Source organism: Priapulus caudatus, unplaced genomic scaffold (assembly GCF_000485595.1).
Source record: "Priapulus caudatus unplaced genomic scaffold, Priapulus_caudatus-5.0.1 Scaffold622, whole genome shotgun sequence".
NCBI classification, from domain to species: Eukaryota; Metazoa; Priapulida; class Priapulimorpha; order Priapulimorphida; family Priapulidae; genus Priapulus; species Priapulus caudatus.
Window position 1 is genome coordinate 2098 of NW_014577683.1, and position 12594 is coordinate 14691.

Sequence of the window (12594 nt, forward strand, 5' to 3'; positions counted from 1 at the left end):
ACACACACACAACACAGCACGACACACACACACACACACAAACAAACACACACACACACACACGACACACACACACATACACATACACATACACACAACACACAGACACACACATAAACAACACGATACACATACACCATACAGCATGAAATCACACACGCACTATACACATACACATACGATACACAGTAACCGACAATACACAACAGCATACAGCATACTCCGTAGCATCAGACCGCGGCTAACACGCCGCAGTATTGATATTCCACCGTGGCCAGTCTCGAAATGAATGCCTATGCTCACGAACACTGTCTAGCTGCGACAACTCGAATTTTGTATATGCCCTTTATGCTGGGGGTCGACTACGAAAGCCTAGCTGCTACTCTTGACTCTTACAGGCACCTCATTTTTTTTGTTAAGTAAGTTCACGCATTCTTTTTCTTTATTTATAGCTCCTCACGTTATACCTATCATCACCGATGCTGTTGTAACTTAGTTAAATAAACTAAGTTAAACAATCTTGAATCTGCGAGGGGAGTGGCATGGTTACTCTGCCTCCGATGTCTATGTAATGCTCGTGTCTCTTATACCGCGCGCTACATCGAAGCGCGATCTAGACAATCAAGAGGTTACAGGTAGATGTGTGCGTGACGGTGTTCATGGGGAGCTGGCGATGCGCCTTCTGGCTGAGAATGTAAATCCCATAATTTGAGTGGAATTAACTGCTTTCAAGTCACTGTAAAATGGCAGCGTTAACTCAGTGCAGCGTTACTTGGTGGTGTATGATGTGCAAGGCCGCATTGAGCTGGCAAGTCGTATTATATGATTGTTCCGTAGTTAGCGCTTTTCAATTCATTCTGAGTAGTGTGCAAGCAAAGGAAATAGGTTGGTGCAGATCGTTATGACACATAAGCGATTCGCGAAAGATTATGAAAGCCGAAAACATAATGTACAAGCATGTCTAGGGGCAAACGATGCACCTTGCAAAGTGGAGATAATTCCAGTGGAGTTTAGCAGCGCGCGTTCGTCATGCATCATGATCATAGGTCGTGACATCAAGATGAATTTTCGAACTGTTATGGAAATATCTTACGTTCTTGAAAATATACTCATAGCACGAACGATGTTGTATTGAAGCTTTGTAGTTGGGTCTTTCGTTCGACGTGTTTTGTTAAGCGCCTACCTGTCTTAGGGCATTCTTATTTTGGCATATTCTTGTTCGCTATGTTCTTATCCTATTCCATGTTCTCGTTAGCTATGTTCCAAGTTATTTTCTCCATTATATTTTCTCGTTCTCTTTTCTGTGTTTGTGTTCTTTTTTCATCTCAATCTGTTGTCAACTCTGTTTTCTTATTGTTCTCTGTTTCTCCTCTTTTTGTTATTCATGTTTTGTGTTCTCGATAACCATAATTCTCACTAGTCCTCTTCGTTTTTGGTCAAATTCTTCTATAATCTCTTTGTTATGTTTTCGTGTCCTATCTTCGCTTGCTGTCATTAATATGTTATTATTATTATTTTTATTGCATTCCAATTTTTTTTATTCTCGTTCAGTGTTCTCTATCTATGCTCTTATTCTCCTGTATTCTTGTTATTGTGCTCTTTTCTCTTGTACTCTATCTTGCTCATGTACTGTGCTTCCATGGCTCATTCCGTAATGTGCTCCGCTGTTATATGAGCATAATCTCGCTGATGCTGCTCCCTGTTATAATGAGCATAATCTCGCTGATGTGCTCTTGTATAGGAGCATAATTTCGTGCGATGTCGATCCCTGTTATATGTACATATTCTTGTTCTGTGCTACTGCATTTCTCCATGTTCTCACTCTACTCTGCTGTCTACTTACCATTTGAATCTGGTGTGTCTTCTTGTTTCCTGGAAGGTCATGATGGCCATGTGGTGATGCCACATAGCAGGTGACTTTGCCTTTATGCGTCCTGAAACAACATATGTACAGCAGTAAACGAACCCTGCATCGAAGAAACACAATGTTAGCCATAATCTATGTCTTCTACACAAATGCTACGTAACAGCGCTAAACAAACCCTGGCCAATCGAAGAAAACACAATGTTAGCATAATCTAGTTTTCTACAAAATATACAGGTAAACTTCCCTTCTACACAATATACAGGTAAACTATCCTACTACACAATATACAGGCCTAAACTCCCTATCTACACAATATACAGGGTAAACTTCCCTTCTACGACAATTGTACAGGTAAACTTCCCTTCTACACAATATATCAGGTAACTTCCTTCGTATTTACAATATACAGGTAAACTTGCCCTCTATACAATGTACAGGGTAAACTTGCTCTTTATAGCACATTATACAGCGTAAACGTTCCTCTTCTACACAATATACAGGTAAAAACATTCCCTTCTAATACAATGTACAGGTAAAACTTCCCTTCTACACAATATTACACAGGTAAGAACTTCCCTTCTATAGCAATGTACATATGGTAAACTTCCCTTTCTGATACAATGTACAGGTAAACTATTACGCCTTCGTATAGCAATGTACAGGATAAAACTGTTCGCGGCTTTCTATACAATATAACAGCGTAAACTTCGCTTTCTATACAATGTACAGGTAAACACGCCTACTACAGAATATAGCAAGCAAACCACGCATGCGCTAGCAAGAATATACAGCAACTTACACTAGCTAGCAAAATATTACGGCTTAAAGCTTCCTTCTCTCTACAATGTACAAGTAAAACCCACCGCTACTACAAAATATACAAGCAAACCACCATGCTAAAAACATACAGTAAACCAAGCTTTACTATCAAACTATACATAGCCAACCATCTACTACAAAATATACAAGCAAAACCATGCCTACCTACAAAATATAGGCGTAAACTACGGCTTCTATACAAATTAACAAGTAAAGCTACGCTTCTATACAATGACAGGTTAAAGCTACGCTTCTATACAATGCACAGGTAAAACTACGCTTCTATACAGATGAACAGCGTGAACCACGCCCAACCCCCACCCCAACCTTGCACACCATGCCCCACCACACGCACACCTCCGCTTCCAGCAGCAGCCCACAATCCAAGCTACTAGTAAATTGGCTAGCGAACCTCGCCAACGGGCGGCAGATCACAAATTAATTGGCCGACAGTGTGCCACATCGTTGGGCTAATACGCCATTAGGTGGAACTAAATCGCCGCTGTCGCACACATGGGCGCGGCGTTATTCTGGTGATCATTTCAGACCTAGAGGGATAATCTCGCTCGCACATTGCACACCGTCACGTGCTCTCTGCCACGTGCCTATTTACCGACGGACGCTGCGCACTTGCGGAGTCACCGTCCCCAACGGGGGATGAGGCCATATTCGAAATGCATAATTACTATGGATGGTGCTGCTGCTGCTTGCTGCGCTGTATGGTGGTGGCTGGTGGTTGTGGTATGCAGCAGATGCAGGCTGCTAGGATGCCTGGAATGTTACTGGGCACCAGAAGGGGCTACTGTTGCTGGCTACTACTGCTGCTGGCTTCGGTGTAGTGTTTGCATGCTGTTGCAGCCTATTTGCCTGCCTGCTCTGCTGCTGTGCTGCTGCACTGCCTTACTGCTAGCCTTGCCTACTGCCTACTGGCTACTCCCTACTGAACCTAGCTGCTACTGCTACTGCTACTGCTAGTGCTTACTACTACTACTGTTGGCTGTTGCGTTGTTGGCTGTTGCTGCTAGCTGCTGCTGCCCTACTGCTACTGGCTAGCTGCTAACTTGCTACTGCATACTGCTACTGCACTGCTACTGCTACTAGCTACTGCTACTGCTAGTGCTACGTGCTACTGCTTACTGGCTACTGCTACTAACTAACTGTTTAGCTGCTGCTGCTGCTGCTGCTGCTACTAGCTAGCTTACTACTGTTTACTGCTGCTGCCTGCTCTGGGCTGCTGGCTGCTAGCTACATCTACTACTACTAGCTGCGATTACAAGCTGGCGGTGCCTACACAAACGCTACCATATATAGAGGAGCTGGGCTTGAGCACAATACAATGCCATTCTAAGCAAATGCAGCAAACCACAACGACGCGCGCAGTGAGCCTGTTCAGCACTGGACCTTCACAGGATGCACGCGCGGTCAACTCCATACGTGCTCGAACGCCGATGCCTCTTGATTGAAGTTAGTTTCGGCCGTGCCGGAGTCTGAACCAGCTGAAAGATCAGTGTGGGGCGAAGTGAGCCGTTCCAACATACAGGTTGCTGCACGCCGACAAACAATCATGACCTGTCGTGTTGTAACAGTAACGTGTAGTACCCTATGATATATCTCGATTCATGCAGGCGATTTTACCATAAGCCTACATACAGACGTGATTCACTAGCCATTACGCTAGTTGATGCTTTGATGTTACCTTTCCTGGCGCTGATCTTTGGTGTTACTACCTGAGCTAAGCTTTGATTGTTACCTTACGCTGAGGCATTAAGCCTTGATGTTACCTTACCTGAACTAAGGCTTGAATGTTAACCCACCTGAGCTGATCTTGAATCGTTTCCTTACTGCACTAAGCCTTGTGTTACCTTACCTTGAGCCTGCATCATGATGTACCCTTACCTGCGCTAAGCTTGTGTTACTTTTACCTGCAGCCTGAGCTTGGTGTTACCCTATCTGCAGCTAAGCTTGATGTTACCTTACCTGAGCCGAGCTGATGTTACCTTACCTTAGCTGATCTTGAGTTACCTTACCTGAGCTAAGCTTGGTGTACCTTACCTGAGCCGAGCTTGATGTTACCTTACCTGCCAGCTAAGCTTGGTGTTACCTTACCTGAGCTGAATCTTTGATTTACCTACCTGAGCTGAGCTTAATGTTACCTTACCTGCGCTAAGCCTTGTGTTACCTTACCTGAACTGATCATGCATGTTACCTTACCTGCCGCTAAGCCTTGTGTTACCTTACCTGAGCTGATCATGATGTACTTCCCTGCGCGCTAAGCTTCGGTGTTACCTTACCTGAGCTGATCATGATGTTACCTTACCTGTGCGCTAAGCTTGATTTTACCTTAGTTGAGCTGATCATGATGTTAGCCTTACCTGCGCTAAGCTTGGATGTTACCTGAGTTGAGCGATCATATGTTACCTTACCTGCCGCTAAGCTTGTGTTACCTTACCCGTAGTAGTAGTAGTAGTAGTAGTAGTATTACGAGTTAGTCATTACTACCTACGTAAATGACCTTGGGAATTTGTCATTTTTATGTGGGGAAAACATTCTGAACAAATGTGGATTCTCCGTCCCTAAGTTCTCTCCTTTTCCTTTGGCAGTCACACATTATTGCCACAACATTCTTGCAACGGTGTCGCCGCTTTCTTGTGACATTATCACATTCTTGTAACATTCGCGCTGTCACGTGTCATGACGAGGTGGCAGTAAATCGTCTCGGCGCGTAAAACCTGCCGGCTGACTATCGTAAATCGAGGCGGGGTAAACTCGGTTGCGTGCGAGAGAGTAGAGGGTGCGCCGGCGACGGCATTCGGCATCAGCGCGCTCTCGTGGTGACCTTCGGCTGGCACTGCCACCAATGGTGAAGGTCACAGGGCTTCGCGATGTCGATTTCGTGGTGCTGGAATAAACATAATCGTTGTCGCAAGTCAGATATCACATGCATTCCTAGTACACACATATGTATATATGTATATAAATATGTTTACAATTTATTATATATTGAATTACAGAAGGTTTGTAGGGCGATCGTGCAATTCATCCCCGATTGCTAATTGGAGCCTGTTATGTGTGTGTGTCAGTATAAGTGAATATATTACTATAAAGGAAATCTGGTTGTCCACACATGATCAGTTGACGCTGGAATGTCTACGGTGAAAACTGCAAGGGATTGAAAGATTAGAAACAAAAGAGGTTTGCGCATTTCTAATCAATATCTGCACTATACATTGCAGAAGGACACGTTGGGTCAGGACCTCCTTGATCACATCTGCAACCACCTGAACCTGATTGAGAAAGACTACTTTGGCCTGCGCTACATAGACAAGCACAAGCAACGGGTAAGAGGTGTTGGTCAGGCTGGGGGAGGGGCACTCGGGGGTGGGAGGGACACACCCTACAATCCATCACCCGAGGCATTGCGTGCAGAATGAATTTTCCTCGTTCAATCATCCTGTAAAACTTTCCGACTCGAGAATTCCCGTGCGTAGCTACCCCAGGAGAAGAGGATGTGAGGAATAGAGGAAGAGAGATGGTGGGAAGAACGCGAAATTCAATTGATCGCAGAATTTTCTGACATCTCAAGGGAGTGTTCCGATTTTCGTTCATCTCGTTGTGAATTTATCTCAGTCACTAAGTGCCTGTCGTTTATAATTCTCTCTCTCTCTCTCTCTCTCGTCTTTCAGCACTGGCTGGACCCTGTGAAGACCATCTTGAGGCAGATGAAAGGTAAGAGTTGATGGGTGTGGAGGTAGCGTGCTGGCTTATTGTTGGTAGACCTGTGTCAGTGCCTCGGTTCTGCTTTATAATTAGTTTATTATTTAAATATTATACTTTATATAATGAAAAAAAAAAAATTAATTTAATGTTTAATCTATGCTATTAGGATCCTTGTACATACATCATTATTCTCAACCGAACTTTAACCGCCCTAAACCAACCTTGCCCTAACTTCACTCTATTAAAGTAGGTCTCAGTACTTCTTACTATTTACGTTCTAGGTACTGTGAGGATGTCTTATACTCACTCTATTTAATGATGTCTTACTTTATAGTAATTTAGTTCTGGTTGTTCTGTTTTTGGCATTCATCTGTAATATCATATATAGTTATCACGTTCACGGCTGATTTAACCTTTCTACTTAGGCGGTACTTTGATGATGTCTTACTCACTCTAATGATGTCTTACTCTATAGTAATTTAGTTCTAGTTGTTTTGTTTTTGGCATTCACTTGTATTGTCATATAGTCATCACGGTGACGACTGATTTAAGATTTCTACCTAGGTGGTACTTTGATGATGTCTTACTCACTCTAATGATGTCTTACTCTGTAGTAATTTAGTTCTGGTTATTCTGTTTTTGGCATTCATCTATACTTTCATATAGTCATCACGTTGACGGCTGATTTAAGATTTCTACCTAGGTGGTACTTTGATGATGTCTTACTCACTGTAATGATGTCTTACTCACTGTAATGATGTCTTACTCTGTAGTAATTTGGTTCTAGTTGTTCTGTTTTTGGCATTCATCCATACTGTCATATAGTCATCACGTTCACGACTGATTTAAGATTTCTACCTAGGCGGTACTTTGATGATGTATACTCACTGATATGATGTCTTACTCTAAAGTAATTGAGTTCCCATTGTTCTGTTGTAACTATGCCACTGTAAGTGTAACCACCTATGGCATTCATTCGTAATGTCGTATAGTCGTCACGTTGACCACTGGTTTGACATTCGTAGGTCATGAGCCGTATCTTCTGCTCCGTCGTTAAGTTCTATCCGCCGGACCCGAGCAAGCTGCAGGAGGAGATCAACGCCTACCAGCTGTTCCTGCAGATGGCAGGGACCTGCTCCACGGCAGATTGTTCTGCTCTCCCAGCGACTCAGCCTGGCTCGCCGCGCACGTCATACAGTGTGAGTGTGATGGAAGAGGAGGAGGAAAGGGAGGAGGAGGAAGGAAGGAGGGAGGGAGAGGCGAGGGAGAGGGGAGGGAGAAGAAGGGGAGCAGGAGGAAGGAGGGAGGGATATGGGACAGAGAGGGACAGGAGAAGAAGAGAAGGAAGAGGGGAGGAAGAAAAGTGGGGGAGAGAGAGAAGGAGAAAATAGAATGAGCGGAAAAATATGGAGAGATGAAAAAGAAGCAAAAAAGGATAGTTTGTTAATACATTGGTGTTTTATTCATAGACATGAAACGTCCCTGTATCCCCGCAACTCTGCATGTCAGTATCCCTACATCATGCATCCCTTCTGCATTCCCACATCTCTGCATCACTACTACCCAATATCACAGCATCAAACAGCATCCCGCATCTCTGAAGTCATCCTACATCTCTGCACTCCAGCATCCGTGCTTCCTACTGATATATGGCTTTGTGATGCAGCTGAGCTTGGAGACTACGACCCAGACGTACATCAGGAGGGATACGTGTCAGAGTTCAAGGTCCTGCTGAAGCAGACACCCAAGCAGGAGGAGAAGATTGCTGAGATTCACCAAGCTCAAGCTCGTGGGTAACATTAAGCTCAGCTCAGGTGGGTATCATTAAGCTCAGCTCAGTGGGTATCATTAAGCTCAGCTCAGGTAAGGTAACACCTAGCTCAGCTCAGGTAAGGTAACATCAAGCTTAGTGCAGGTAAGGTAACATCATGATCAGCTCAGGTAAGGTAACACCAAGCTTAGCGCAGGTAAGGTAACATCATGATCAGCTCAGGTAAGGTAACACAAGGCATAGCGCAGGTAAGGTAACATCATGATCAGCTCAGGTAAGGTAACACAAGGCTTAGCGCAGGTAAGGTAACATCATGATCAGCTCAGGTAAGGTAACACAAGGCTTAGCACAGGTAAGGTAACATCAAGATCAGCTCAGGTAAGGTAACACCAAGCTTAGCTCAGGTAAGGTAACATCAAGCTCGGCTCAGGTAAGGTAACACCAAGCTTAGCTCAGGTAAGGTAACATCAAGATCAGCTCAGGTAAGGTAACATCATGATCAGCTCAGGTAAGGTAACATCAAGCTTAGCTCAGATAGGGTAACACCAAGCTCAGCTCAGGTAAAGTAACACCAAGCTTAGCGCAGGTAAGGTAACATCATGATCAGCTCAGGTAAGGTAACACAAGGCTTAGCACAGGTAAGGAAACATCAAGATCAGCTCAGGTAAGGTAACACAAGGCTTAGCACAGGTAAGGAAACATCAAGATCAGCTCAGGTAAGGTACATCAGGCTTAGCTCAGGTAAGCTAGGTAACATCAAGCTTAGCTCAGGTAGGTAACACCAAGATCAGCCCAGGAAGGTAACATCAAGCATAATTAGGTATGGGTAGATCACGTCTGTATGTAGGGTTAGGTAAAATTGCCTGCATGAATCGAGGATATATCTATGGTATACACGTTACTGTTACACACGACAGGTCATTTGTTTCGCGTGCAGCACCTGTATGTGAAGCTCACTTCCGCACCATCTTTTCAGCGGTCAGACTCCGGCCACGGCCGAACTCAACTTCATCAAGAAGGCATCGGCGTTCGACACGTATGGAGTTGACCCTCATCCTGTGAAGGTCAGTGCTGAACAGGTCACTGCGGGTCGTTGTGGTTTGTGCATTGCTTAGAATGCATTGTATGTGTGCCAAGCCCAGCTCCCCTATATATGGTACGTTTGTGTAGGCAGCCGCAGCTTGTAATCCCAGTAGTAGTAGTAGTAGTAGTAGTAGCAGCAGGAGCAGCAGCAACAGCAGCAGCAGTAACAGTAGTAGTAGTAGTAGTAGGCTAGTAGCAGTAGCAGTAGCAGTAGCAGTAGCAGTAGCAGTAGCAGTAGCAGTAGCAGTAGCAGTAGCAGTAGCAGTAGCAGTACCAGTAGCAGCAGCAGCAGCAGCAGCAGCAGTAGCAGCAGCAGCAGCAGCAGGAGTGGTAGTAGCAGCAGCAGCAGTAGCAGCAATAGCTGCAACAGCATCAACACCACCACCACCAGCAGCAGCAGTAGTAGCAGCAACAGTAGCACCCTCCTGTCCCAGTAACTTCCCAGCATCCTAGCAGCTGCATCTCTGCATACCACACTACCACCACCACACCAGCAGCAGCAGCAGCAGAAGCAGCTATAATTATGCATTTCGATTGGCGCTCATCCCGTGGGGACGGTGACTCGGCCAAGTGGCAGCGTCCGTCAGTAATAGCACGTGCAGAGAGCACGCGTGACGGATCAATTCGCGAGATTATCCCTCTAGTCTGAATATCACAGAATAACCCCGCCGCCCATGTGTGCGAGGGGATTTAGTGCCACTCAGGCCTATTAGCCAACGATGTGCACACTGGATAGTTAGGGCATGCACATGAACGCATTGTAGCACGACACCCTGTGGCAATGTCGGCCAATTATTGTGATGCTGCCGCCGTTGGGAGGCTGCTAGCAATTTACTAGCTGATTGTGCTGTGCTGGAAGGGAGGTGTGCGTGTGGTGGGGATGTGGTGGAGGTGGGGTGGGGTTGGGGTGGTTTCACGCTGTTCATATGTATAGAAGCGTAGTTTACCTGTTCATTGTATAAGGCGTAGTTTACCTGTTCATTGTATAGAAGCGTAGTTATACCTGTTCATTGTATAGAAGCGTAGTTTACCTGTTCATTGTATAGAAGCGTAGTTACCTGTTCATTGTATAGAAGCATAGTTTACCTGTTCATTGTATACGAAGTGTAGTTTACCTGTTCATTGTTAGAAGCGTAGTTTACCTGTTCATTGTATAGAAGTGTAGTTTACCTGTTCATTGTATAGAAGCGTAGTTTACCTGTTAATTGTATAGAAGCGTAGTTTACCTGTTCATTGTATAGAAGTGTAGTTTACCTGTTAATTGTATAGAAGCGTAGTTTACCTGTTAATTGTATAGAAACGTAGTTTACCTGTATTTATTGTTAGTTAGGATGTCGTTGGCTTGTATATTTTGTGTAGGGGTGGTTTACCTGTTACGTACATTGTGTAGAAGACTAGATTATGCTAACATTGTGTTTCTTCGATTGGCAGGGTTGTTTACCTGTTACGTACATTGTGTAGAAGACTAGATTATGCTAACATTGTGTTTCTTCGATTGGCAGGGTTGTTTACCTGTTACGTACATTGTGTAGAAGACTAGATTATGCTAACATTGTGTTTCTTCGATTGGCAGGGTTGTTTACCTGTTACGTACATTGTGTAGAAGACTAGATTATGCTAACATTGTGTTTCTTCGATTAGCAGGGTCGTTTACCTGTACATTGTGTTTTCAGGACCAGAAAGGCAGTCACCTGTATGTGGGCATCACCCACACTGGCATCATGACCTTCCAGGGAAACAAGAAGACACACCATTTCAAATGGTAAGTAGAAGAGAGTAGAGTGAGAACATGGAGAAATGAGAGCACAGAACAAGAATATGTACATATAACAGGGATCACATCACGAAATTATGCTCCTATAACAAGGAGCACATCACGAGATTATGCTCATATAACAGGGAGCACATCACGAGATTATGCTCATATAACAGGGAGCACATTACGGGAATGAGCATGGAACAAGTACATAGAGCAAGATAGTAGTACAAGAAAAAGAGCAAATAACAAGAATACAGGAGAATAAGAGCATAGATAGAGACCACTGAACGAGAATAAAAAAAATGGAATGCAATAAAAATAATAATAATAACATATAATGACAGCAACGAAGATAGGACAAGAAACATACAAAGAGATTAAGAAAATTTGACAAAAGCGAAGAGGACTAGTGAGAATATGTATCGAGAACACAAAACATGAATAACAAAAAGAGGAGAACAGAGAACAATAAGAAAACAGAGTGACAACAGATTGAGAATGAAAAAGAACACAAACACAGAAAGAGAACGATAAAATATAATGAGAAAATAAACTTGGAACATAGAACGAGAACATGGAATAGGAATAAGAACATAGAACAAGAATATGCAAAATAAGAATGCTAAACAGTAGCGCTTAACAAAAACACGAAGACCCAACTAAAAAGCTTTCATACAACATCGTTCGTCTAGTAATTTTCAGAAACGAGATATTTCCATAACAGTCTCCGAAAATTCATCTTGATGTCACGACCTATGATCATGATGCATGACGAACCGGCGTGTAAACTTCCCACTGGAATTATCTCCACTTTGCAAGTGCAATCGTTTGCCCTAGCACATGCTTGTACATTAGTTTTTCGCTTTCATATCCTTTCGGATCGCTTATGTGTCATAACCACCAACCCTATTCCTTTGCTTGCACACTACTCAGAATGATAATTGAAAGCCTAACTACGGAACAAATCATATAATACGACTGCAGCGTCATGGCTGCACATTCCTAACACCACCAATAACGCTGCACTGAGTTAACGCTGCCATTTTACAGTGACTTGAAGCAGTAATTCCACTCAAATTTATGGATTTACATTCTCAGCAGAAGGCGCATGCCAGCTCCCCGATGAAACACCGTCAGCACACATTACTGTAACCTCTTGATGTACTAGAATCGCGCTTGATGTATCGCCGGGTATAAGAACACGAGCATACATAGACCATGGAGGCAGATAACCAGCCACTCCCCTCCAGATTCAGATTGTTTAACTTAGTTTATTTAACTTAGTTACAACAGCAGGTGTATGATAGGTATAACGTGAGAGTATAAATAAAAAAGAATCGTGAACTTACTAACAAAAAATGAGTGCTGTAAGAGTCAAAGTAGCACTAGGCTTTCGAGTCGACCCCCACATAAGGGATATACAAAATTGAGTTGTTCCAGCTACAGGTGTTCGTGGAGCATAGGCATTCATTATCGAGACCTGGCACGGGGAAATCAATATGGGGTGTTAGCGGCGGCGTCTGTTATGTGTGCGTGTATGTGTGTATGTGTATGTGTATGTGTATGTGTATGTGTATG

General features: G+C 43.7%; 1 protein-coding gene and 1 long non-coding RNA gene across 9 annotated transcripts in view; both read left to right on the forward strand.

The window, feature by feature from the left end:
• Nucleotides 1–12594, forward strand: part of LOC106812224 (FERM domain-containing protein 3-like) — a 51358-nt gene that overhangs the window by 1804 nt on the left and 36960 nt on the right. For all 8 annotated transcript variants that reach the window (XR_001394303.1, XR_001394304.1, XR_001394305.1 and 5 more), the window contains exons 4-5: nucleotides 9151–9238; nucleotides 10931–11019. Coding sequence is in view for 1 of the 8 variants with exons in the window: in XM_014816056.1 (XP_014671542.1) it covers nucleotides 9151–9238; nucleotides 10931–11019 (177 nt within the window). In the remaining 7 variants the exon portion in view is untranslated. The remainder of the gene's footprint in view (nucleotides 1–9150; nucleotides 9239–10930; nucleotides 11020–12594) is intronic.
• On the forward strand, nucleotides 5919–7492 carry LOC106812226. The gene is made up of 3 exons (XR_001394310.1): nucleotides 5919–6024; nucleotides 6370–6412; nucleotides 7429–7492. It is a non-coding gene; the product is annotated as an uncharacterized LOC106812226 (long non-coding RNA).